This window comes from Rhinolophus ferrumequinum, chromosome 12 (genome assembly GCF_004115265.2).
Source record: "Rhinolophus ferrumequinum isolate MPI-CBG mRhiFer1 chromosome 12, mRhiFer1_v1.p, whole genome shotgun sequence".
NCBI lineage: Eukaryota > Metazoa > Chordata > Mammalia > Chiroptera > Rhinolophidae > Rhinolophus > Rhinolophus ferrumequinum.
This window is the reverse complement of record NC_046295.1, coordinates 52,486,762-52,514,636: the sequence shown is the minus strand read 5'-3', so window position 1 is coordinate 52,514,636 and position 27,875 is coordinate 52,486,762. Positions and strand designations below refer to the sequence as shown.

Genomic DNA, 27,875 nt, shown 5'->3' with positions numbered 1-27,875 from the left:
GTGTTTTGTAATTATTTGTTACATAAAATTTCTTGTACCATAATATGTTAAAAAATAAATGCTAAAATTCCTTTATAATACAAAAAACAAGTGCCTAAATGCAAACAAAAAAGGAATTTGAATTAAAAAATTAAAACGAAAGATTTTTTTTCCCTAAAAGTTTGGGCCAGAAATGTGGGTGCGCATTATACGAGATCTGACAATTAACTTCATGAACTCATCCTAAGAAAAAGTGCTACACACCTCATTGCTGCATATCACTATGGTCACCTTCGAAGTACTCCCCTTGGGAAGCTATGCACCAACGCCTGCACCTTGTTCACCCTTCAAAGCAATTTTGGAACTCCTTTTCTGGAATGGCCATCAGAGCTGTCATCATATTACCCTTGATGCCTTGAATGTCATCAAAATGTCTTCCTTTCAATATTTCCTTTATCTTCGGGTAAAGAAAGAGGTCATTGGGGGCCAGATGAAGTGAGTAGGGAGGGTGTTCCAATACAGTTATTTGTTTACTGGCTAAAAACTCCCTCACAGACAGTGCCGTGGGAGCTGGTGCGTTGTCGAGATGCAAGAGCTCCTTCAGGATCGTTTTTCCACACACCTTTCTCATGCCAAGATTTTCAGTTAAGATCTTCCTAACTGTTTCCCTATTGGTGTTTACATGGTCTGCTATGCTTCTCACAGTCAGCCAACAATTCTGATGCACAATTCAACATATTTTTGCCATGTTATTGTCAATTCTGCTCGTTACTGGCCACTCTGACCTTTCTTCTTCAGTGACATGTTCTCTCCCCTCAGAAAAACATTTAATCCATTTGTCCACTGCCTTTTTCTTCATGGCGTTATCCCCATAAACTTGGACTAACATGTCCCTGATTTCACTTCCACTCTTGCCGAGTTTAACAAGAAATTTAATGTTTGTTCGTTGCTCTAATTTAAGCTCAGACATTATCGCGACTGCACACAAAAACACACAACAATAATGAACACCACTCAGCAAGACACCACCACGTCGACACGAACAACGCTGAGACACTGATATACCACTGATATACTTACCAAGCTGTTTGTACAGTGCTGCCAATGTAAGCGCACAGTGGCAAGTTCACAAACTTAATTGTCACACCTCGTATATACACCTTTGTACTGTTTTAACTTTTTACCATATGCACTTTGTTTTTCATTATAAAAACAGTGAACTGAATATCAGTTTCTTGGTAAACTACAAGCCTGGGCATTTCAGGCCAATATGGCAGGAAAGGAGAGGGGGCCCTGGGATGCACATTCTACTACAGATCACAGGCTCTATACCAGGAGTCAGTAAACGTTTCCTGTAAAGGAACGAATGGTCAATATTTTTGGTTCTGTGGGTCGTACAATCACAACTGCTCAACTCCACTATGAAAGCAGCCATAGCCAATATATAAAAGAACAGGCATGGCTGTGTTCTAATGACATTTTATTTAAGTCAACAGGTGGTAGGCCAGATTTGGCCAGCAGGCCATCGTCTGCCACCCTCTGCTCTCTATCACGTACCCAAGAAGACTGACTGAGGTTTGGAGCAAGCTTGCCTTGCCTTTAGCACTCTAGAAAGGAATAAGTTATGCTGCAACACAGACGCCTAGCTAGTCACACATCTGTAGAATTGTGCATTATGCTACTTACTCAAGAGTCAGGATTGGCAGGAATGATTTTTTGACAGATCAACTAGTACTTTCCAACAGGGTGAGACAAAGATATGTACCCACCCCCCAACCCCAGCTCATCTACCCCTTCTGTTTAACTTACCCCTCATGCCTGGATAATACTTGAGAGCTGAATGCATGCTCTCCTGCCAAGTATTCTTACACGTGGATTACATCATTTTAACATCACAAAGCAAAGATTATAGCCCTGCATATTCATCACTACAAAAAAGTAATACAATTATTCTAAAATCAAAGTTTATAGTTAGTAAGTTCAAAAAGTACCTCACTTTTGTTTTACTAGGTATATATCCATGGGGTATATGGAAGTTAAACTGCTCAAAGTCAGAGGGCTTTACTGAGACTTTTGTATGGTCAAAGTGAGTATTCAAAACTTTTGCTGGGGGTGGGGCCAGTTTGCTAAGTGGTTAGAGTGCAAAGCGCAGCGCTCATAACACCAAGGTCACCGGTTCAATTCTCACACGGGTCAGGGAGCTGCACCCTCTACAACTAGATTGAAAAAGAAAAAAACGACTTGATCTGGAATTGAGCTGCGCCCTCCACAACTAGATTGAAAAACAATGACTTGACTTGGAGCTCAGCTGTGCCCCCCACAACTAGATTAAAAAACAACAACTTGACATGGAGCTGATGGGTCCTGGAAAAACACACTGTTCCCCAATATTCCCCAATAAAAAGTAAAAAATAAACAACAAACTATTCCTGGATAAAATTATTATAGTCATCCTTTACAGCAAATTTCTTAGTGCAATTCCCAAATACTCATCACCAAAAAGGCAAGTATCCTTAGAAGACAATGTTCACAGACGTACGTCAATCCTAGCCCGTTACACTGACAGTCACTTTCTTACTTATTCAGCACAGCCATAACTTCAGAACATTTCCAGGGAGAATAATCCCTAATTTACTGACACTCAATAACTTGGCTGAGACAGATTACATTAATTGAGGGACTAAAGAATTTATAGAGTCGACCATTCATTCCTTTTGATTGGTGGTCTTCTAAGGCGGGGCACGCACATACCAGCAGCTACGTAAGAAGATACACTAGGGTGTGGAAGAACATACCGTGTTTCCCCGAAAATAAGACCTAACTGGAAAATAAGCCCTAGCGTGATTTTTCAGGATGACATCCCCTGAACATAAGCCCTAATGCATCTTTTGGAGCAAAAATTAATATAAGATCCGCTCTTATTGTCAGGGAAACACGGTATTAGGAATTCTAATTATATTAATTTCTATCTAAAAAATAAGACAGAAATTAAGCTCTGTTAATATTTACTATATGGATTGGCACTGGCATCCTCACTAGTCCCTGTATGGGGTAATTTTTCCTTGACTGAGACAGTGACACATGAAGTAGCTCCATCTTCCTCACTCTCTATATACTGTGAAGTACTATGCTGTACCTGAGCCCAGTTAAATGGATTTACAGATTATAGTATCTGGTTTAACTAAACTAAATCCTCACAAAATAGCCAAGTGACTTAAGAAAATTCTTGCAAAGAAAGCACAGATTAAAGATAAGAACAAACACAAACAACAACAAAGCTAAAACTTATTGGGAGCTCACAGCCAAAACACAAGGTTAAAAAAAGACCTAATCAGATCTAATAGGTTGTCTCAAAACTCGAAATGACCATTTGTATTATAGACTTATTCACATTATTGTTAACAATGAACCTCAAATCTAAGTATACATGGCTATGTTGCCATCACAATTACAAGATTTTTTTTAAAACCAGAATCAAGAATATGAAAACAAATCTCTACAACGTTTTTAGTGACATTTAGTCAAGAAACCACAATAAAGCAAATTCCACGTGAATCTAATATTTAAATACAAAAACAGGTGAACCCATAAAAATACAAGAAGAAAACATGGGAGTTAAAAAAAAAAATCCAAGTAGGAAAGCCTTTCCCAGTATGACAATAAAAGACTGATAAATTTAACTAAATAAAAATAAAAACCTCCTGCGTAGCAAAAACAAAATTTTAAATATAAAGATCAAAAAGGGTGATACACTGTATTGAAGGGGAGTACAGAGAAACAGGAATTTTCATGCTATTTGTAGTAATTGTATAAACTGATAGAACTTCACTGGGAAGCAATTTGGCAATACCAGAATTACTAATTCATATACCCTTTGACCCAGTAACTCTTCTCTAGGAATTTTCTTCCAGATATATTCACAATGTACAAAATGCCAACCTGGAAATTACTTAAATGTCTATTAACCTAGGACTGACCAGATAAATAAATTAATGTGCACGTATATACACTGCAATCCTACATAGTTATTAAAAAGAATGAAGAGGCTCTGAGCTGGATGTGAAATGGTATGATCTCCAAGACATACTGTTAAAGGATGAAAACAAGATGCAGAACAGTGTCTGTGATATGCTACCATCTGTGTGAATAAACTGGGGGGTGTGGGTGTCATAAAGAGATAAAATTTATGATTCCTTGTATATGTACAGACTAACCTGCAAAAATAGGTAAAAAAAAATCTGATATATACTATGTCACTGGGTAAATAAACAATCTCATACCAATAAATTTGAAAAATTAGACAAAATGGACACATTCTTTATGTCCAAAACTGAATTCTTGATCATCCCTGCTCTACCAGGAGTCTTCTCCATCTCAGCTGACAGCAGCTCCATATTTCTAACTGCTCAGGTTACTCCCCTCATCCCATTCATCAGCAAATTTTGTTAGTGATACCTTCAAATGACTAGATTCGTCTAAACATACATCCTGCAAAAAAATAATATAAATGGAGCCACCTTAAAATGGAGTCAGAGCTGCCAACCCAGAGGAACTGCCTTGCACGTCTTATGCCTCAAGCCTTTGGAATGTTAGAACAAGGCAAAATAAGCCTTGGAATGGGCGTAAGGCAACACCAAATCTCAAAGAACTATGTGCAAGGATAACAGAAAGCAGATATTATGACTACCAGACTGAACACTAAAAACAATGAATTAGCGTCACTACCTTAGTTTATCTTCACTAATAGAAATGCCTTCCTTCTATTGATGTAATTGTCCCCCTTCCTTTCCTGATAAATATCCCTTGCCTGTGTCTCCCAACCAGAACACTATTAGGTTTCTGCCTGAATCAGTGCTTCCTGAATAGCGAGTCTTTTTTGATCTCAAAAAAGCAGTGTGAGGAAAAACTCAGTCTTAAAAGTTCACACACTGGGGAAAGAGAATTCACACAAATCACAGCCAATGAGGTCCCAATACCACAGGAGGCCTGCAGGGGGCGCTATGGTAAAGCCTCCGCACAGGTGAGGAGAGCTTACTGGGAAGCGACAAAAAGAAGTCATTGGGATAACCAGGGGTTCCCCTCCGCTACTCCAGTGGCCCCTCAGCCTGTGAGAAGGCATAACTGCAGCTCATGTCTGCACCCCCACCTGCAGAGGGATAGCTGAATGTCACCTCCCAGAGTGGAACAGACAGGAAACATGGAACGGACACATACAGGTGTGTCCCTGTGCTCCAGCCTCCAACAAGCGTCACCTGCAGGACACCTTCACACTGGCCCTCCTCTGCTACCTGGGGCAGGTTCTCTGCGATGGGAAGGGAGGACTGCTATGTCCCTACCAGGAGCCCTAACCCACAGCCCCCTAGGCACTTTGTCTCCAAGACCTGAAACTGAGAGCCACCAGTCAGTCAATCATACTCGTACATGTCACTGGAACTGCTGTGGCACTGGAATGGAACCTGTTAGCCATAGCCAGATTAACAGGTCACGAACAGTGCTCAAGGCAAAATTTCTTACTGCACTTCCCAGAGTGGGATTTAGGAAAAACTATTGAGTCAAATAAATTTTAAAAATTGAAGACTGAACTCAGTGCCTTTTGACTTCTATTGGGTGGACAACGGGCCACCTGGGACTACTACTTTCAACTCTGTGCTACTTCCCAGAAATGAGAGAGTTGGTTTAGGAAGTCTCTCTACCTAAAGGGTGTTAGAGACCCAGTGGTCCATCCACATAAAACTTCTGACAATTTCTCCCCATGCTTCTCCCATCTTACACCTCCACTCATACCAACTACTCTACTAAGTATGCTCTTTCCCACAATCCTTTCTGAAGTACTTCTACCCTTCTTTTAAAGCCCTGCTCCAACCGCACTTCCTTTAAGATGTTCTCCCAAGCCCAGCCCCGCTGCTGTAGTAACCTCATTTATACCCGTTAGAATATGGCATCCCTGACGCTTCGCCCTTTTGAGGTAGGCTTGGATCTGTCTCCAACAAGACATCAGGCCCTGGTGGACTATGATCAAGTTTCATAGATCTTTGTTCATGCCCTTTGGTGTCTCATACAAAGACGACCTTCAGGAAATACTTGTTAGACAAAATGGAATTCAAGCCGCACTCTGCTGGTCTGACCCTGCTTTGCCGTGGACACCACCCGGTGCTCGCTCTTCCTCTTTACATATCTTCTTTTGTTAGCTTGCTTTGAATAGTAACTCTTCAAAAAGAATTTTAGTATTTTCCTTGCTATACATGATTTGGTTTTTTTTTTTTAATTAAATAGTATAATTCACATAACATAAAATTCACCCTTTTAAAGTGTACAATTCAGGGTATCCGCAAAGTTGTACAATCATCACCACTATTTAATTCCTGCATGTTTTCATCACCCCAGAAAGAAAGCCTGTGCTCATTGGCAGTCACTCCCCATTGTCACTCTACCCCATACTCCTGTAACCACAAATCTACTTTCTATGTCTGATATGTATGACTTTGACAAAGCTTATAGTATTCGTAACTGTGATAAGCCAAATTTTATCTTCGAAAAGAAATAGTTTCTCTTATTTTTCCATAACTCAAAAGGAAAATGTGATTAAACACAGCAACTTACTTAACCATTTCAGGATACAAACAAAAACTCTTACCAAAAAAATCATCTTACATGTTTACTTTCCCATTTGTTTTTGCTTTAAGCCATTTACACATATAGAAAGTATAATACACATATAGAAAAATAAACATATCATAAGGGTACTCACCTTGGTATTTTCAAAAACTGAATACACAACTGTAACTAGCGCCCAGCTGGAGAAACAGAAGCCCCCCATACCTCTTCCAGTTACCATCCACCTCCAAAAGGAACCACTACCTTGACTTCTAGCAGCATACATTACTTTTGCCTGTTTTTGTACTTCTATAAATAAAAGCATACAGTATGCAGTATAGAAAACTTTTACATTGAAATTATATGCCTTGTAGTACTTACCATAATCTTCTTGTACAAAGCCATGACATTATCATCATCAAATGGTAGAAAGCCACACATAAGCACATATAGGAGTATGCCCATGCTCCAAACATCTGCCTGAGAGGGAGGGAAAAAAACAGTAATTCCAAAAAAAATTTAGAACATATTTGAGAATGGCAGTACACATAATAGAATCATAGAATCTTCACAGAGCTGGAAGAGCTCTGAAATCATCCAATTAAACCTACTCATTCTACAGACAGGGGACCTAAAGTCCAGAAAGGAAGGCTTGTCCAAAGTCACCCAGGCCACCCAGTTAGGTCACCTGATGTCCAGTTAAGTGCACTGTTCTCTAACACTGGACTCTGGCACTTTATAGAAAATAATTTCCAGTTAGTTGGGCTGGATTGGGCACAACGAGGAAGGAGACGAGGCCAAGTCTCTAATTCTGAAAGACAATTCTACAGTGCTACTGAGGGTTTATTACATATGAGGGTTATGTAAACACACATGAGAATGTCAAAACAAGTCTTAAAATTTACTACTGATAATCTGCAAATGTGATAAGCTGCACTGTAAAGTCCTCTCTATGGAGACAAACCTTCATAAAGTTCAACGATTGACTTTTCAAATACAGAGGCTAGAAATTAGCCTGCCAGCACAAACAGCGCTACAAATCTCAAAATTCCAGAAAGAAGCTTAACCTTTATACAAGACACCCATGTGTCCCATGAGTCCTAAGTACTAACTACTTATTCAAGGAGTTTTGGGCCTTAGTCAATAATGACACCATCGTTGGCTAAGAACTCACAGCTCCCACCCACATTTGAGCCTTTGGAAAATGTTACAAGGCAAGAAGGGTAGCATCTTTCTTTTTACAAAAAAGGATGGAAAGTCAAACTAAAATGGACGAGACAACAACGTAAAGATCCTATAGGAAAATCTCAGATGCATTCAAACTAGCAGGGCCTCATCACAGCCCTCTAGGAATCTTGTGAACATTAGGCATAGGATTATCACTCCTTCTGGGAGACTGGATGGAACACTGGAAAGAGTACAGATATGCAGTCGAGACTCACTCAGTTCAAATCTGGACCACAGCTACCAGCTGTGTGACCCTGGGAAGGCATTTCATTTTTTTGAATCTTAATTTCTTCATCTTCTTTATTGATGAAATAGGAGTAATAGGATTCACTTCAAAGGATTTTTATGGGGCTTAAGTAAAAATTATAAAAAGTATCTAGCATGTGGAACTCTTGTGCACAGTTGTGGGAACGAAAATATTGCCACCGCCATGAAAACAGTATGCAGCTCCTCAAAAAATTTAAAAATAGAATTACCATATGATCCAGTCATTCCACTCTTGGTTATATGCCCAAAAAAATTGAAAGCAAGCTCTCAAAGAGATATTTGTTCCTATCAGCACAATAACCAAACAGTGGAAGCAATCCCAGTCCAAAGGAAGTCCATCCATGGATGAATAACAAAATGTGGTGTATACATACAATAGCATATTATTCGGCCTTAAAAAAGACGGAAATTCTGGCACATAGCATGGATGGACTGTGCTAAGCAGCATCTCTGAAAACTAAGCCTACAACCTGGCCTTGTGTTCTACCTGTCTGGACTAACCAGTCTAAACTATGAAGTTGTTTAACACAAAAACAACCACAACAAGGACCCCAGAAATACATCCTTGCTGCCTAAGTGTACTATGCATTATTACATTTATTGTAAATTGTCCATTTCATTTATTACTTTACATATCTCACTCTCTGAATAGACTGACTTCTCTGATTAACAAGATTATTTCTTACCTCATCGTTATATCCCCAGTGCACAGTGCCTGACTCACTACAGGTCAACAATAAATGTATATTGATTATACATTGAATTAACCAATGAATAATTACCTCTGATCCCAGATATGATTTGCCTTGTATTAATTCAGGTGCTGCATAAGCAAGACTCCCACAGCATGTCTGGAGATGGTAATCCTTGTTACCCTGCCAATAAGATAAAAATGAAACACTTATTCATTACAGCGCTTAAGAGAATTAAAGCCTTAAACATTCTTTCAGCACAGCAAAGAGAAGCTAGACGAAGAATTACTCCAAATAATAAGAGACTTCTGCAGGAAACCTAATACTCTCTGCCTACATGCAAGCACATGGGGTTTCCTCTTCTCTAAATTTCCAATACTACATATAACCTGGCATGAACAAAATTCTTTTCCCCTTAATGCAGTCATGTCCTAGACATTCATTTGCATAATAATCAGCTTAGCACAATCCAAGCAGCCATGTCTTCGCACCCCCACGTATTCAAGGAAAAAGGATTATTTCTTTACTGGACCCTATCTCCAATATGAAATCTTAGAGAGTTTCTTTCCCCCTACAGGGAAGAAAACAACATGCTACATAGAACAGTGCCTTGAGAGTCTGTTTTCTAGACTCAGTTCTAACACCAATCATGACCTGAGCTTCCAGATCTGGTCAAATGAGGAATCTGCTCAACCATCTCTGCTTTCCCACAGAAATATCAAGACATAGTGAAAATGATACTACTACTGCCCAACTCCTGTAGTATAGAGTTCCACACCGGCAAAGAAGTTGTATAATTGTGAGATTTCGTTTACAACTGCAACATGTCCAGAGGTGAGCTCCTCAGCAGCAAGCTGAGGCAAAGCTCTCCTAGCCAACCCGCTTTTTTTGATGGTGTCTGTGGGGGTCAAACCTATGGCAGCCAGAAACAAAGGCTAATGGAGTCTGTCACAAACATTCTGCACTGCCTCCTGTGGAGAACATGACTTAAACCTCTTTATCTGCTCAAAGTATGTTTTATCTTTCTATGCCTGCTGATCAAAAAAACGCCTTCTAGCATTTGGTTCCCAGACACACAAGTCTCCACTAACAATCTCTGCGGAGCCAAGGGAAAGAGAGGAAAATCAGAAAGAATCAGCCATTCAGTAGAAGGGGCAAAATCTGCTTCCATTTGCACCTAGCTAATTCTGATTGGAGCAGCAAAATATCATGGGACTTTTACAAAGGGCTGAGACAGGTCTGCAATTTCAACATTCTTAATGAGTGTGGACAGCTCATTTTAGAGACTGTGAGAACCATTATTAGAGAGCTCAGGAGGAAGCCTCCAACAGGCAGCCTCACAGGAGCTCTGCTGCAGACAGCAGAGGTGGCAAGTTCAAAGTCACCTCAAAGAGAAAGTATGCTGGAGAGCGTCAGTACTTAACTATGGAGTGTAAATTAAGAAAATACATAACGGCATAAATTGAAAAGCGCATGTGGACTTTCTCCTTCTTTTATGAGGAAAGGGGACTCTCAAAATGTAACTGACTGTTAGTTATATAACCATTTGGATAATAAAGAATAGATTTGCACTAAATTCCCAAAAGTCGTATCTAAATGAACAAAGACATCATCTAGTGGCAACATACTCAAACTGCAAACGCCTAATCAATTCAGTATTCATGCTCTGATGGCCTCCTGTCACCTCAGCATTGCACATTCCCTCAGCATACTCATGGGGTCTTCAGCAAGACCAACCCTGGACCTAGAGCAGTGGTTCTCAATCTTGGCTACATACTAGAATCATCTAGATAACTTGTAAAAGGGATGAAATTTAACATTCTTCACAATGATTGCAACCAGGCTCAATAAACACTAAGTGGAAGTCAGTGCAAGACTAAGAGGTACATTTACAAAGGAAATAAATACATTTTTATCCCTGCACTTACCTTGGGTTTCGCACAGAGACCAAAGTCAATCAGCTTTAATTTATGATATTCATCAAACAACAAATTTTCCTGGAAAAACAAAGATATTTTCACAACTGCATATTGACTTCCTTATAACACATCTCACCTCTAGCCATTTCTAAAAATGATTTAAGGTTCTTATATTAAAAAGTCTGCAGACAACAGAGTGAAAATCATTTTAAAAAGAATGAAATGACAAGGAGTAGAGAAGGGGAAAGACGAAGAATGTTAGTAACTATCCCACTTCCTCTCAAGACACATTAGCATAAACCATTTTCTCTTTGGTGCTCTGAGGTTCAACTATAAGCAAACAATGTGTGCTGAAGGTAAGTTTAAACCAAAAGAGTGAGCTCAAATCAAAGGGTTGGGTATAAACAGAGGGAAAAAGATAGTAACACTGCCATATCTTGTCAGACCAATTCTAGTACTCTGACTCTGGTACCAAGTAGTATTAAAAACCATGCTCACCATCATCCATATTAGTCAAAGCCTGCAGACATGAGTATTAACATTTTTATTCTGTCCTTGAAAAGTAGAGTCCGTCCATTTAGTGAACGGAATTAAATGGAATTAAAATTAAAGGAAGAAGAGCTTAGGAAAAAAGAATTGAATGGAAAATACTCAATTACAATACACTCGAAGAGAATACTCAAAATTCTTATTTCCTAGAGATAAAATCCTGAGGTTTATATTCCACAGCTGATGACAAAGACATTTATAATGTCATACACAATTGACAGATAAATAGAATGCCAATAATAAGTCCACCCTAAAAAGTCTACCAGAAGTTATAATAAAGGAGCAAAAACAATGATACATTATGAATGGAGTAAAAAAAAGCAAAGCCAAGATACACTGTAAACAGAAAGCACCTAGTAACAGGTAAATGATGTTGAACTCTCAGGTGAGCATCTAACGATGGCACTTACCGGTTTGAGGTCCCTGTGAGCATAGCCCTGGCTGTGCACATAAGCAACCGCAGATACGATCTGACGGAAGACAACTCGGGTCTCCTCCTCGGACAGGCGATCCTGGGAAATTATGTAGTCAAACAGCTCTCCTCCAGAACAATACTTCAATAGCAAGAGTCACACAGATATTGTTACTACTTAGAACTCACGTCAGAGGAATTTAAAATTAAAAATCCGACATAACTTAGAGATATTAATTCAACTTATAGGCAGGGGAACTGAGTGAGGTATATTCAAAAATACACTCTCAGGATCAAACAACTCCACAATTATTCCAGGAAAGAACAACAGCTCTCAGTTTCATGCAGTTTTATCACTAGTAAATAGAAACAGAACCAATGACCACTGTGATTTTTAAGTTTATTCAGGGTTGTATATTTTTATGGCAGAGCACTAAAGCCTATTCTCATCTCAATGCACTTACATTTAGTGTGTTATGTGAAACAAAAAAACCCAGCAGTATTATTACATCTCCATCTCAAAGACCAGTGATTTTCAGTGTGTCCCAGAAGGAGCCAAGTTCTACAGAGGTTCTTCACAGGCTAAGGAGAACGGGTACCAGAGCACAAAGCTCTAGGCTTTCTATACCTTCTCCAGAGCAACTCCGCTTTTCTCTAAACTGGGGTTTCTATTTAAGGTTTCATTTCATTTTATCAGTATCAATCAAAATCATAGATACATATAGCCTTGACCTCATAGGAATTATTCCTATATAGTCTTGCGTCAAAAATGATGCATGTTTGGGGCGGCCGGATGGCTCAGTTGGTTAGAGCGCGAGCTCTGAACAACAGTGTTGTCAGTTCAATTACCACATGGGCCAGTGAGCTGTGCCCTCCACTAGATTGAAGACAGCTGCCGCTGAGCTATAGGAGGGGGCGGCCGGATGGCTCAGTTGGTTAGAGCACCAGCTCTCAACAACAAGGTTACCGGTTCAATTCCCACATGGGATGGTGGGCTGCACCCCCTGCAACTAAAGATTGAAAATGGCAAATGGACTTGGAGCTGATTGAAGGACAAGTTGGAGCTGATGGGCCCTAGAAAAACACACTGTCCCTCAATATTCCCCAATAAATTTTCTTTTTAATGTAAAATATATCAACTTTAAAAAAAAAAAATGATGCATGTTCAAGATCACTTACTGCAGCAGCATCATTTGTAACAACAATAGACTGGAAACATTCCAAATGTGCTCACACTATATAAATTATGGCACAGGTATAAAATGGAATTCTATGCAGCCATTTAAAAAAAAAAAAAAAAAAAAAGAGAAAGATATGGGCCGGCCCGGTGGCTCAGGCGGTTAGAGCTCCATGCTCCTAACTCCGAAGGCTGCCGGTTTGATTCCCACATGGGCCAGTGGGCTCTCAACCACAAGGTTGCCAGTTCAACTCTCCGAGTCCCTCAACGAATGGTGGGCAGAGTCTCCTGCAACTAAGATTGAACAGGGCACCTTCACCTGAGCTGCCTCCCGGATGGCTCAGTTGGTTGGAGCACCAGCTCTCAACCACAAGATTGCCAGTTCGATTCCTCGAGTCCTGCAGGGGATGGTGGGCTGCACCCCCTGCAACTAGCAACAGCAACTGGACCTGGAGCTGAGCTGCGCCCTCCACAACTAAGACTGAAAGGACAACAACTTGAAGCTGAACCGCACCCTTCACAACTAAGATTGAAAGGGCAACAACTTGACTTGGAAAAAAGTCCTGGAAGTACACACTGTTCCCCAATAAAGTCCCTTCCCCAATAAAATCTTAAAAAAAAAAGAAAACATATCAACTGATGTGAAACAATCTCCAGTATTAAATGAAAAAAGCAAGGTGTGAAAGAGTATATACTGATATGTTGACTTGCAAAAAACATTATGCTGAACAAAAGAAGCCAAACACAAAAGAACACAGACTGTATGATCCTATTTACATCAAGTTCTAGAATATGTAAAACTAATCTATGGTGACAGAAATCAGATCAGTGATTGCTGAGAAGAACAGTGGGCAGGTGGGGTTACAGGAATTGAGATCCAAGGATCAGGAGAAAACTTTCTGGTATGATGCAAATGTTTTATACCTTGAGGTGGGAAGTACATGTGTGTGTACTTTTTACAAACTGTACACCTGATGTGTGTATTTTATCATACAGAAATTATACCTCAATAGTCAATTTTTAAAATACTATTCAATAAGCTTCCTTTCTGCCCACAGAGGAAGGCACATCAGACACCATCGGCCATGTGACCTAGGTGGCAACGCCTGTGGGCCCTTTGCTGGGCTTTTCAAGGTGCAACAGACCCTATGAGTTAAAGATGAATGAGGGTTGTCATGATGAATGTTTTCCAAAAACTTATCATAGAGGATGATTAAACAGCCACTAGGAGCATAACTATCTGTAATGAGCATATAGGTAGCTGCAAATGAATGTTCAAGTCCTTAGCTGTGGTGTATAAAAATTCTTCATTGCCTCAGAGGTGTGGAATGCAACATTTTGGAAGGAAAAATGAAGAACTGTGTAAGAAGACATGAATTGAAGCAAATAATGAGAATTAATTTATTTATCAATGATCATCTCACAATAAATTATGTAGAAAATATATGTTTGAATACTTTTAATTGCTAAGCAATAGTCTGCTTTCTTTAAAATGTAAAAATAAAATGCTATTCAATAAGATTTATATAAAGAAAACAGCCTACTTTATATTTTCAAATAAAGACAAAATAAGGTGAAACAAAAAAACATACAAAATCTCTGTGAATGTACATAGATTGTCTCAAGCTAAAATGTTAAGTGGGGGGAAAAAAACAAGGTATAGAATAATATTATAGTATGTGACCATTATGTGTGACCAAAACCAATAAGCTACAAACACATATTTTTATATATAAATATAAAAATATACACATATACATATACATACACACACACACACACACACACACACACAAACATACCGTGTTTCCCCGAAAATAAGACCTAGCCAGGCCATCAGCTCTAATGCGTCTTTTGAAGCAAAAATTAATATAAGACCGGGTCTTATTCTAATATAAGACCCGGCCTTACATAATATTATATAAGATCAGGTCTTATATTATATTAGACCTTATATTATATAAGACCCGGTCTTATATTAAAATTATATTAAACTTATATAAAAATTAATATAAGACCCGGTCTTATATTAAAATAAGACCGGGTATAATATAATACCGGGTCTTATATTAATTTTTGCTCCAAAAGACACAGTAGAGCTGATGGTCCAGCTAAGTCTTATTTTCGGGCAAACAAGGTACATATGAGTATATAAAATATACGTACTTGTATGTATTTATAAGTACATGGAAAAGCTACAGGAAACAAGAAAAGTGATTAAATCAGGGGAAAGAGAACTGGATGACTGGAACACAGGGGAGAGAATTTTACTTTTTAATAGATACTCTCTAGTACCATTTATTTATTTGTTTGGAATATTTCACAAATTTGTGTCATCCTTGCACAGGGGCCATGCTAATCTTCTCTGTATCGTTCCAATTTTAGTATATATGCTGCTGAAGCAGGCACTCTCTTGTAGCTTTTAAATTTTGTCCTAGGTTCGTGAAGGGTTTTTGGTTTTTATTTATTTATTTATTTATTTATTTAAGTGCTTAATTTGTACAAAGGGATCAGCTTTTTAAAAAGGCTTTAAGGGGCGGCCAGGTGGCTCCGTTGGTTAGAGCACGAGTTCTGAATGACGGGGTTGCCGGTTTGATTCCCACATGGGCCAGTGAGCTGTGCCCGCCACAACTAGATTGAAGGACAAAGACTTGGAGCTGATGGGCCCTGGAGAAACACACTGTTCCCCAATATTCCCCAATAAAATTTATTTAAAAAAAAAAAAAAAAAAAGCTTTAAAATCACCACTGTTGACCATGTGGGCGGACTTACACTGTAATAAAGAGAAAATGGTTCTAGGTTGAAAACTTTCAGCTTTATGAATTTTGAAAAGTGCTTTTAAAACAAAGCTAATGTGTGAAAATGATGTGCAGTTACAAATTATTTGGTTGAGACTAAGGAAAATGAAACAAGAGATCAATGGTGCAAGTTTTAAAGACTTGATGTTCCAAGTCAAAAAGGGCAGGTCAAAACATAAAAGAGCTTGGTTTGCATAACACATGCCTTAAAAGCTACCTATAGACTGTGGGTTGGTTGAACTGTGTCCTCCAAAAAGATAAGTTCAAATCCTAACACCTAGTAGCAGTGAGTGTGATCTTCTTTGTAAACAGGTCTTTGTAGATGTAATCAAGTCAAAATGAGGTCACATTGGATATGGGTGGACCCTAATCCAATGACTTGTATCTTCATATGAAAAGGGAAATTTGGACAATTTCAAATAGATTTGAAATAAAGACAGGAAGATAAGAGATCACCATTTGAAGACACAGGCAGAGACTGGAGTGGTACATCTATGAGCCAAGGAACACCAAGGATTGCCAAGAACCACCAGAAATTAGGTAAGCGGCATAGAATAGATTCTCCAGAAGGAACGAACCTTGCCCATACCCTGATTTCAGACTTCTAGCTTCCATTACTGTGAGTCAATAAATTTGTTGTTTTAAAACAACAAGTTTGTGGTAATTTGTTACAGCAGCCCAAGATTAATACACTACATAAACTGAAACGAATCTTTCCCCCAGGAACAAATGCTAACATATCCTGTCCACTAAACCACACTTCCTCATAAGGAGTCTATTACAAAGGGTGTATCTACAATCTCCAGTTTATTACATGTCATCTCCTTGATCTAAATTGTTAGACAGAACTCATATAGGTAACCCACTTAATATTTATGTTGATCTTTCGGGTGAATCATACTTTTAACTATTGATAAAGTGAATGGAAATGGTCTGAATGTTTGTGTTCGCCTCCAAAATTCCTATGTTGAAATCTTAACCCCCAAAGATGATGGTATTAGAAGATGGGGCCTTTGCGAAGCGATTAGGACAGGGGGCCAAAGGCCTCGTGAATGGAATTTGTGCTCTTATAAAAGAGGCTCCAGAGAGACCCCTTGCCCCTTCTACCATGTAAGGACACAGTGAGAAGAAGCCAGTTATGAACCGGGAAGAGGGCTCTCACCCAACCATGTTGGTGCCTTGATCTTGCATATCCCAGCCTCCAGAACTGTGACAAATAAATCCTGTTCTTCATAAGCTACCCCGTCTGGGATATTTGTTATAGCAGCCTGAATGGACTGAAACAAGGACCAAATACCGTGAGGTCTGGAACATACTACTAACCTCAAGAACTATGAATATTTTGTTGGCTGTCTCTAACACGTGGTAGAGTTGACATATATGCTGATGTCTCAGGTTCTTCAAGGCATCAATCTCAGTTTTGATCCGGGGCAAATCACTCTGTGACAAAACATTGTATTAAATGTACAATAAACCTATTTGGGAAGTGTTCCAAGCGTCAATATCAACAGCCTTAATATTGAGCAACAGCCTCAAAACAAACTGTTCAACAATACAGAAAAATATAACAAATATAATAAATTTGTATGTACATTTAAAAAAAAAGTCTTGAGGGTTTTATGAAAAACACGTTCCATGTGGGTCAATAGCACAACGTCCAGAAAAATTAAAACAATCTCTGACTCCTTTCGGAGGTTAGCTTTCCAAACAAGGAATGACAGAAACACTACTCAGTGTGCATGCCTAAGCTACCACTTTTAGTCTTAGTAATGTCCCTTAGGAAGCATGCTGAGCTAAAAATAGGTGAATGTAGGTGAAACATGTAGGTATTCACTGTCTCAATCTTCCAACTTTTCTACGGGCTTGAAATTTTCCAAATAAGTTGGTTGGGGAAGAGGAATAGAAGCCAAGCTGAAAGCATTTTAAAGTCCACATTAAAGACAAATCTAGATATCCATGAAGTAACATGTAAAACTTTAATGTAAAAAGAAACTCAATCTAATGATCTGTGGTTTAAGATCCAATTATCTAGTACTATGCACCCAGATGTTAGGTCTTCAAGAATCAATTGTAGGGGCCGGCCCTGTGGCTCAGGCCATTGAAGCTCCGTGTTCCTAGCTCCGAAGGCTGCTGGTTCGATTCCCACATGGGCCAGTGGGCTCTCAACCACAAGGTTGCCAGTTCAACTCCTCTGAGTCCCACAAGGCATGGTGGGCTCCGCCCCCTGCAACTAAGATTGAACACGGCACCTAGAGCTAAGCTGCCGCTGAGCTCCTGGATGGCTCAGTTGGTTGGAGCGCGTCCTCTCAACCACAAGGTTGCTGGTTAGACTCCCACCAAGGTATGGTGGGCTATGGCCCCTGCAACCAGCAACTGGACCTAGAGCTGAGCTACGCCCTCCACAACTACGATTGAAAGGACAACAACTTGACTTGGAAAAAAGTCCTGGAATACACACTGTTCCCCAATAAAGTCCTGATCCCATCCTCCAATAAAATCTTAAAAAAAAAAAAAAAAAAAAAGAGTCAATTGTAACTTTGACTATTCTAATATGATCATCTTTTTACTTCCTTTTTTGAGGCGAGTGGGAGTCTGATGACTAAAACCCTGGAAGTAATCAAAATATTATTAAAGCCCAAGAAGTAACTAAAATAAGCATAACAACAACAAAATATAAAAACAAGTTTAAAAATAATGAATTAATGAATTTATGTCACCATACTGATGCTTTAGAATACGTTTTGCATACCAATGTGGTAATACATTTTGTAGTAACAGTATACATTTTGTTTGCTATTTAAGCATTTGTAGTGTTCAAGTGAATAAGTCATAGTAAAGTTGTAACTAAAGTTTAAACTGCTTAAGGTTTAAACTGCTTATCAGATTTGTAATCAGTGTTTAAATGCTCAAGAAAATGGTTTTTAGTGCCTTTTTAATAGCTTAATAAATATAATACTGAGCACTGATAAACAAAAATATTGAAGGAGAGCCTAAATTATCAGTAAATAGATTATTAAAAATAATTTCTAATATAGGTCACTGTGATTTTTGACATATTTTGGAAGGAGTTCAAAGAACTGAGTGACATTGCTATAACAAAATTCCTTACACTGACTTATTTATATATGTTAATCACCACTTACATCCTTAAAAACAAAAGATAAGGTTAACAACTGATGTTAAACTCTGTCTTATTCCAGCAATGAGACGAACCAAAAACAAGTTCAATGTGTCTATTTAAAAATTCATTGGGGGGAGGATGGGTGGCTCAGTTGGTTAGAGCACGAGCACGTTTTTGTCTGAAAAACAAAGGTTGCTGGTTCAATTCACGCTTGGGATGGTGGGCTGCACCCCTGCAACTAAACAGCAACTGGACATGGAGCTGAGCTGCACCCTCCACAGCTAGATTGAAGGACAACGACTTGGAGCTGATGGACCCTGGAGAAATACACTGTTCCCCAATATTCTCCAATAAAATTTAAAAACAAACGAAAAAACTATCTTATTAAAAAAAAAAACACAACTCATTGGGCGGCCGATTTGCTCAGTGGTTAGAGCGCAGTGCTCGTAACATTATATTATATTATATTATATTATATTATATTATATTGTATTATATTATAACTAAACAGCCAGCTATATATTATATTATAGTAAAATATTGTGTTATAGTAAAATAAGACCGGATCTTACATTAATTTTTGCTCCAAAAGATGCATTAGAGCTGATGGTCCAGCTAGGTCTTATTTTCGGGGAAACATGGTACTGAGAGACTAGTGAATTCTCAGCAAACCAGAACAAAAGCATAGAATCCAAACCATAGGGAAGATAGATAGAATTGGGGGGAAAAAAAGACCACTCACGATCAGTACAGTCACTGGAAAGGGTATATATAAGGCCCATAAAGACCATCAGAAGAGACAAGTCTTCCCTTAATATAAAAACAAAAAATTTTATGTACATTATAGCCAAGACCACAAATTGAATGGGCTGCTTTAGGAGGTAATGAGCAACTCAAACCTGGAAGCATTCAGTAGAGGGAAAAGAGGCTGATCAGGAAAAGGATTTCATTAGATAACTTCTAAAGTCACTTTGAATAAAATACTGGGACATAAGATCTCTCTATACTATAAAATAGATCAATATTGAGTAAGGTGATCATGAGAAGATAAACAAAGGAGGGAGGTATTAACTCCCAGAAACACGTATAAGACCATGAAACAATGGATCCAACAGGCTTCAAATATGTGCCATTACCCTGCATTAAAATTAAGGACAAAGTAACCCTTTCACCCAGATTACTTTTTAAAATCATAGTTATACATAACTGGCAATTTTTAAAAAACTAGACAAATATTATCCTAATAAAAGAGTAGGCTCTAGAATTTAGAGCAAATTCAGGTTTTAATTCACAAACCTGCTCTATAAATATTTTTAAAATAATTTTAAACTTACCCCTAGTGCACTTTTATCCATGATTTTTATAGCTACCATTTCTCCAGTGAGGATATGACAGGCAAGTTTGACCTTTGCAAAGCCACCTAAGTGTAGGAAAATTATGAAGAGATAAGCAAGATTAACCTAAATACCAATATCACAGCAAACTCAGGCACAAATAGCATTCATAGTATATGAGAAGTTCATCATAATCTTTCAGTCCTCCTAGAAGTTTACTCAAAATTATAAAAAGCACCTGTAAGACAGAAGACTCAGGCACAAATACCTTTCCATACGCATTTAAAAGGCTTAATCCATACTCCTGGAAGTTTGTGGTTCTTTCTTCCTGTTGCTTCCAAAGTGTTAGCCATGACCCTAACCTCTCCTCATCGAATGTCTAACTGAAGTTTTTTTCCATAATAGCATATCAAACAGAATTCACTCTTTATATTTGCTTTATAGTTTGCTTTATAATTAATACTGCAATTAAATTTGCTGTATAATTAGCATTGTTAGAACACAATGTAAAGTTGCTGAGACAAAAGTCAGTATGAAACTTCCATTCAATTTTAAAACTGTGAAGATAAGCAACTAGGTTTCAAAACTGGATCAAAAGCTGGATAAATGTCTACACTTAGGCACCTAAAAGAAATCGCTAACCCAACATTTCTAAAAAGAAGGTCCTGGTAGTCCTTTTCATGGTCTTCGCATCTCAGTAAATAGCAACTCCATTTTCTCGGGTGCTTTGGCCAAAAACCCAGGAGCCATCCTTATCCCTTCTCTTTTGTCTCACACTCAATATCCAACCCATCAACAAACCCCATTGGTTCTCGGGGGGAAAAAAGAAATGTATTGACTGGAAATGTTCTGTGTCTCTTGATCTGAGCAGGGGACATACGGGAATATATGCGTTATACAAAACTCTATTAAGATTAGTGCACTTTGCATATTTGACTATGTATTACACTTCCATAAATCAAACTACACAAACACACACATATGTGTATGTACGTCTGTCTATATATAGTACCTTCACTACTATCACCCGCATCCAGTCACCAGCATCTCCAGCATCACTCACCTGAGCTATTGCAATAACCCCCTAACATCTCTCTGCTTTGCCCTCCCCCTACCCAATCACAATTAAGCCGTAAGAACAACCCTTAAAAACAAAGGTCAGATCACTCCTTGGCTCAAAACTCTCCAATGAGTTTTATTCTAAATAAAATGACTACAAGGCCTCTTACTACTCTCCTCTCTTACTCCACTTTTTCTTACTAAGTAGGTTGAAGAACTTTAAAACTACATAGGTTAGACTAAAGCTTGCGACTGCCCAAATACACTGGACGCTCAAATACATGCTCTATCCTCTGCCACCAAGAAAAAATAACAATTACCTGTCCCGATAGTTTCATATAATTCATAGTATTTGAGAAGTTCATCATAATCTTTCATGGTTCTCCTAGAAGTTCACTCAAAATTATAAAAAGCCTATAAGACAGAAATAGTACATGATCAAAAAAGGAATTATGAGATTATCACCTCCACTCTTGCAACTGCAAATATAAATACGTTTTAGGCATATAAATGATACTGAAAAAACTGATTATCCATATAAAATAATACTGGATTTCTATCTCACACCATACATAAAAATCATTCCAGATAATGTAAAAACTCAAATATGAAAGACAAACCTTTAAAACTTTTAATGGAATATCACCATGATTTCAGGATAGAAGAGGATCTTGTAAATGGATATAGAAAGTGCTAATTATAAAAGAATACATTAAACATTAAAATTAAGAGCCTCTGCACATCCAAAAACGTCATTTAAAACAAAGAAAATACATAAATGTGAGAAAATATTTGCAACACTTCTAACATATACTCCAACAAGACAACAGTATAGAAAAAGACCCAACGGAAAAATAAGCAAATGAAATACGAAGGCATTTCGCAAAGAAACACAAATGACCAATAAAAACATGAAAAAATGCTCAACTTCGTAAGTCATCAGGGAAATGCAAATTAAGACTCCAATGATATACAATTTTAAGACACATAATGGGATACACATTTTATTATTAAGCTTCACAACTTACATGTGTTACATATACTCTTAAGTTATATATCAAATAATACATAAAAATTAGTGGTAAAAGTCTTAGGTAGATCTTATTTGATTCTGTCTTCCAGAGTTTTAAAATTAAGTGGAATTACAAAAAACCATCAGGATAAGTAGGGCCTATTATGTGCGTTAATCCATATGGTCACTTTCATACCAACTTTGTTACATTTACAGTGGATATGCTCTTAGTTGACTCTAACTAGAGATTAACAGTGTATCTGGCAGAACTAGTCAGACTGTTAACCTGAATTTTCTTTTATTCATTCATTTATTCATACAGAGGCATTTACTGAGCACCTATGATGTGCCAGACCTGAGCTTGGCACTAAGGTTACAATGGAGAAGAAAGGTGGTTCCTGCCCTCATGGATCTTGCATTCAAGTAGAGAAGACAAAAGGTAAATCAATAGACAACAAATTAAATAATTACAATTTATAATAAATACTGGGAAAGAAATAAGCAACAGTGGTTAGAATGGGTCATTGAGAAGGTAATATTTAAGCCAAGACCTAATTCAAAGGATGAGAAGAAAGAAAAAGAATATCAGCCTGGCTGATAATCAGACTGGGACATTCCTACCAAAACTTGAGTAATGTTTCCAACAGGACCTGGACATGACCTTGTAAACAATGTTTCTATATAAAGCTGTTAAAATGATAATGATCCTTTATTTGACTTACTGCTGCTTTCTCACCAATGACATCCTCAGCACCATGTTCTTCTAAGATACCCTAATGCTGAAATGCCCTGCTCTTTGATATAAGCCATTCCAAAACTGGTCCCTGCTTCCTAAACCCCTTCTTAAAATCACTCAGCATAAGCCCAAATCCTATAAGCCCCTTTTAACTCACTCTTACTGAGACACCCCAAGGTCAGGAAGTATGGATTCTCCTGCACCAGCAAGCTAAGAATGGCTGATGTTCTCTACTACAGGTGTGTTCTTAATGGTCTTTGATTGGTAGGCTTTAACAGGAGTTGGTAGCCCAAAAAGAAAGAAAGGAAGAACATTCCCGAAAGAGGGAATTTAAGTGCAGAGATCGCAGAGGAAGAAAAAAATGACATGTAGTGAACTGAAACTGCTTTTAGAGGTACCAGCAAATGGAAATGTAGATTTAGAGCTGGGGCAATTGGTTAACCACATGGGGAAAAAAAGAACATTGTATCTCCTCCATCTCACACCATACACAAAATCAATTACATTTCCTGTAAAGACTTAAAAAAGGCAAATCTTTAAAAATATAGACAGCTAAGGTCTTACCCACACCAGACCTATAGCTAGAAGTGACAAGAAGAAGAGATAGAGAGAACAGTTACAAAAGTAAAAATTAGAGGAATACAGTTTCATGGAAGCCAATAAAGAAGAAACAAGTAAAACTAGTAAAAGAAAGTTTCTGTGAAGTAGATTTCTAAATAATTTTAAAGTACCCACATATATAGGTCAAGTCCTAGGACTTGAGTTTAGGTGCTACAAAGTGGAGCTTTCTTTACCGGTAGACAGACATGAGGTGAAAGGTGAACCTATACAGAAATGGTTTCTCTAAGGGGCTCTTCTTCCCAGAGGCAAATGTGGATAAAACTGAGGATTTCAGCCTTGGGAAGAGATGCCCCCACACCCCTTAGATAGCCAAGCCGGAATGAGAGGGGCCAGGGCAATGGAGGCGACTGAGTCAGGCACAAGTAATCTCCCGTATAGTCCAGCACAGCACACGAGGGCTCTAGAGTTCCCAAAGGAGTGTGAGGCCAAGACCCAGCTAGTGATGAAATGCTCCTTTGCCTGGACTCTCTCCAGTGTACAAATCTCCTGCAGTGACCTAGCAGTGGACTAGCCATGGCTGCACAGGGTTCAGGATGCCGGACCCCATTCTTTCCAACACTTCGAAAGGTTAAGTGAGTACACGCACAGCTGAGACTTGGAAGCAAAGTTCCTCCTGCAAAGGCCAGAGCTCATACATCGTGATCGCCCCCTCTCAGAAGTGGAAACCTGACGCTAGTGTTCATTTCTAGCACGAGATAGTCTCCCTTCACCAACAGGCAGAGCTCTAGCGAGCTCCCTGAGGACGCTGGGATTGATGGGTGGCCGGCACCATGCTCACTACCTTCAAGTTCTCTACTCTTCATCCTGTCTCATCCAGAGCTGAGTGACCAGCATGTTACTAAACCTTAACAATGGCCACGACTTTGGAAAACCTAGAGTGCGAGTTCAACCTCAGGAGTATGGTGGGTTTATAAAGGAAAAGACAGAGTAATAGGGGAGGTCCTTACTACAGTGAGGATGAGTCATCTTCTTAAATTGAGGTGGAGAAAAAAATGGAATGAAATTATCCAAAGCCCAAGAGCCACAAAGGATATATTTTTTAATATCCTTTTAAAATGCATGACGCACTCTGATTTCATGAGTCATCTTACTTGGAGATAAAAGGTAAATTATTATCAGCAAGTAAAAAGCCTTCAAAAATATGGTCAGCGGACAGAACTCTAGAGCAGAAGCTTCAGGAGGAAAAAATATCAAAACTCAAGAAAAATATCAACTTAAAAAAACTGGTTTTAGTCCCAATATCAAAGCTGAAGTAGCAAGAAAGATAAAAATCATGGGCAAAAGACATTCTGACCCAATAAACAATATTAGCCACTTCCTAGGAAGAGATGGCAATCAACCCATTTAACAAGCAGGTTGAACTTTTAATCTAGCTAAACCTTCATGAATGGGGTAGGCAAACAGAAGCAGCAGTCAGGGCCCAGTGCTGATGGCAAGTTGGTGATATAAAAAGAAACATTTCTGCCTCCACTGGAGTGGCAGAAGTTACTTCAGGCAAGGAGACACCACAGAGGATAAATCTATTCTCACTGAAAACCTAAGGCACAGGATTAGAAATATCCTTAACAGCGGTACTAATTCCAAAATCTTTGAAAGGGCATTTGTCAGTGTGGCATATGTGGGAATGACGTAGAACCACACCCAAAAAACAGGAATCACAGGACTGAGAAATTTCAAAACAGGCAATAACAACATAAGGCTAAGAAATCTTTGGAATCCTAATGAGAGAGAAGAAAAAGAGCAGAAGATTGGAAATGAGGGAATGCCAGGCAATAACTTTGTGAAGTTGCCTGCTATAAAAGTGGGCTATCAGGTTCATTCAAGAGCAAAGCCCAAACAAACTAACGCAGGATTGGGGCATTCCGAACACAGGGGCTAAAGAGGAAACACAAAGAGACATTTCAAAATTTAAAAACCAGATGGCAAGAGACAAAGGGAAAGAAGCAGGCCTTAGGAAACATATAAATTCCATATGAAGGCTGGGCTATTTCAATTTGCCACACTCAGAGAAAGAAAGCAATTTCTTATGATGTTGGAATTCACTTCCCCAGATGAGGGATATAAGAGTATCATAACTTCTTGACAAATTTCTCCCAAATGACTTTTGAAGACCAGGTCATGGCCTCTGGTCGAGTAGCAAAGATCAACTTGCACCAATGTAAGACTGAACCATGCATCTTCTCTTTTTCTTCCTTCCGTTTTCCTTACCCCCTTGTAAAAACAAACTACACTCTGTCTTTAGGTAAGTAATACCAATGTGTACCTAAATTATATCTATCGAACCCAGGGAACATCATTTTTGTTACTGCATAAGAAAACCGGTGTTTACATTGCAAACTGCTATAAGAGATTTCACTTGGTTTTTAAATTTTGTGGCTGTGCAGCTGATTCAAAATATTAAGTACCCAGTTTATCCTCTAGCATTTGGGAATACAGAACATAGGAAAGGCTTGTGCTTGGAGTAACCCAACTTTGTAACGGCTAAAGGAGGTGTATGATCAAAAGTCAACATGGTCAAATATATGGTGATGGAAGGAGAACTGACTCTAGGTGGTGAACACACAATGGGATTTATAGATGATGTAACAGAATTGTACACCTGAAATCTATGTAACTTTACTAACAATTGTCACCCCAATAAACTTTAATAAAAAAAAGAGAGATTGCTGTCTTGCAAAACTCCCAAAATAAACTCCAACAGCTTAAAATGCCAAAAAAAGAAAAAAGAAAAGTCAACATGAAAGGTAGCACCTCAACTGTAGATAATGAAGAAAAAAACTAGACTCCAGTCAGACACTTACATGTCCTTCTGAGTGTGATTAAATAGAATCTGGGGCATATCTGATTGAGGTCTTGAACTTCTCTGAGGAAACAAGGGATTGCCCAGATAATGGGAGGCGATTTATCATTAACTTTTAGAGGATAGCAACAAACTGGGGGCATTTTCTTACTAACACAACATTATTTAGGCGATGTGGTTACCTGCTGTGTAATACATTTACCTTATCTAGTGAGCTAGGTAAGACATTGATGCTGACGGTATTTCAAATGAGAAGTAGAACACAGAATGGCTTATAACGTGGCCTTGTAATACATTTAACATGCTGGCCTGCTCCCTTGCAAAGGCTTCTGGGAGCACCAGCGAGGAGGTATTCATTCCTAAAGGCATCAAGGAACTGATTTGCCCATCTCATTGGTCCACAGTAGATACACAGGAAGGGCAGATCCACTGGTGAAACGAGCCCATGAAGGTGCAGTAAGAGTGTTTCTGATTTCTCCCACACAACATAGAAAACAAACCAAAATACAAACAAAAACGTTTGGAACACTGGCCTCTAAGCCAAACTCCTGGCACCGCCGGTACTCCCCGCCTTCCGCCTTCCCCCTTCCCGCATTCCATTACCCAAGGGAAATACCAAAGGTGAAGCTCAAGAACAATTACTCATCCTAGGCGCTAGGGGCCTGACCGCTCTCTTGGGGTGCCCTCCTTGGGGAGTGCCCCCTTTTCCCACAGGTTTCTTGATGGGAGCTGCTCCTTTTACCGCTACAGCATTCGGTGCATATTCCCCGTTTGGCATGAGCCTCCTAAGTCACTACTTCAGGAAAATGACCAGCGAGGAAGGAGTTGGACTCCAACAAGGGGATGATAACACATATCCTTTTTCACGGGATGGCCCCAGTAAACTGAACAGAAATATTAATAACTCGAAACCCTTCTTTCAACTTTCGCGGAGACAAGGTCATGGAAACGGGGAATGGCAGTTCAGTTCCGTCATAGCCCCCTTGGGGGCATACGCTTCGCCTGCACACCTGTGAGAGTACGATCCGAGAACCCTGTGAAGTACGATCATTATCCCCACTTACAGAGGAGAACACCAGGGGGTCGGAAAGGCTACATATCTCATCCAGGGAACCGGGCCCGTAAGGTGGGGCTCCAGTAAAGTCTCAGCTTCCAGTGCGCCGGGAGCAAACTGGGCTCGCCCCGCCGCTCCCTCGCGCCGCGCCCTGCCCGGACCCCACCTCACGCGGGAGACACTGACCTGAGGGGCGGAGGGCCGGGCAGGGCGCGGCGGGGCAGGGGGACCCGGAGCCCACCTGGTCGGAGGTGAAGCGGTGAGGGCGGCAAATCCCTGGCAGACTTTCCGAGCGTGCAGTTCGGGCTGCTTCCGCCCGCCAAGGGAATCAAACCTCCCGGGCCGGAAGAGGCGGGGCGCGACGGGGGCGCGCGCACCGGTCTCAGTGAGGCGGGGGCGCGCGGCCGTCCTCGGGACCGGAAACGGGAAGGGCTGGCCAGGGAGTGGGGTGGCCCAATGGTCCCTTGGGCGGTGCGGAGTAACTTAAGGCCTTGGTCCTCAAACTGGGGTACACCTCTCCCGGA

At 39.5% G+C, this 27,875-nt stretch overlaps 1 protein-coding gene, 1 non-coding gene and 1 pseudogene across 4 annotated transcripts in view; all 3 read right to left on the bottom strand.

The window, feature by feature from the left end:
• MELK (maternal embryonic leucine zipper kinase) overlaps positions 1 to 27,675 on the bottom strand; it is a 66,294-nt gene extending 38,619 nt beyond the window's left edge. For 2 of the 3 annotated variants that reach the window (XM_033123171.1, XM_033123172.1), the window contains exons 1-8: positions 27,538 to 27,675; positions 21,449 to 21,542; positions 20,070 to 20,155; positions 16,938 to 17,054; positions 11,638 to 11,781; positions 10,688 to 10,756; positions 8,850 to 8,942; positions 6,955 to 7,053 (exon numbers count right to left, since the gene is read on the bottom strand). In XM_033123171.1, coding sequence (XP_032979062.1) covers positions 6,955 to 7,053; positions 8,850 to 8,942; positions 10,688 to 10,756; positions 11,638 to 11,781; positions 16,938 to 17,054; positions 20,070 to 20,155; positions 21,449 to 21,506 — 666 coding nt within the window. In that variant the 5' untranslated portion in view covers positions 21,507 to 21,542; positions 27,538 to 27,675. The remainder of the gene's footprint in view (positions 1 to 6,954; positions 7,054 to 8,849; positions 8,943 to 10,687; positions 10,757 to 11,637; positions 11,782 to 16,937; positions 17,055 to 20,069; positions 20,156 to 21,448; positions 21,543 to 27,537) is intronic. The other variant, XM_033123173.1, reaches the window with a different exon arrangement.
• LOC117032612 (small nucleolar RNA SNORA54) lies at positions 5,346 to 5,476 on the bottom strand. Its single transcript, XR_004424786.1, has one exon. It is a non-coding gene; the product is annotated as a small nucleolar RNA SNORA54 (small nucleolar RNA).
• Positions 15,121 to 15,221, bottom strand: LOC117032583 (uncharacterized; annotated as a pseudogene).
• Positions 27,676 to 27,875: the final 200 nt, after the last annotated feature.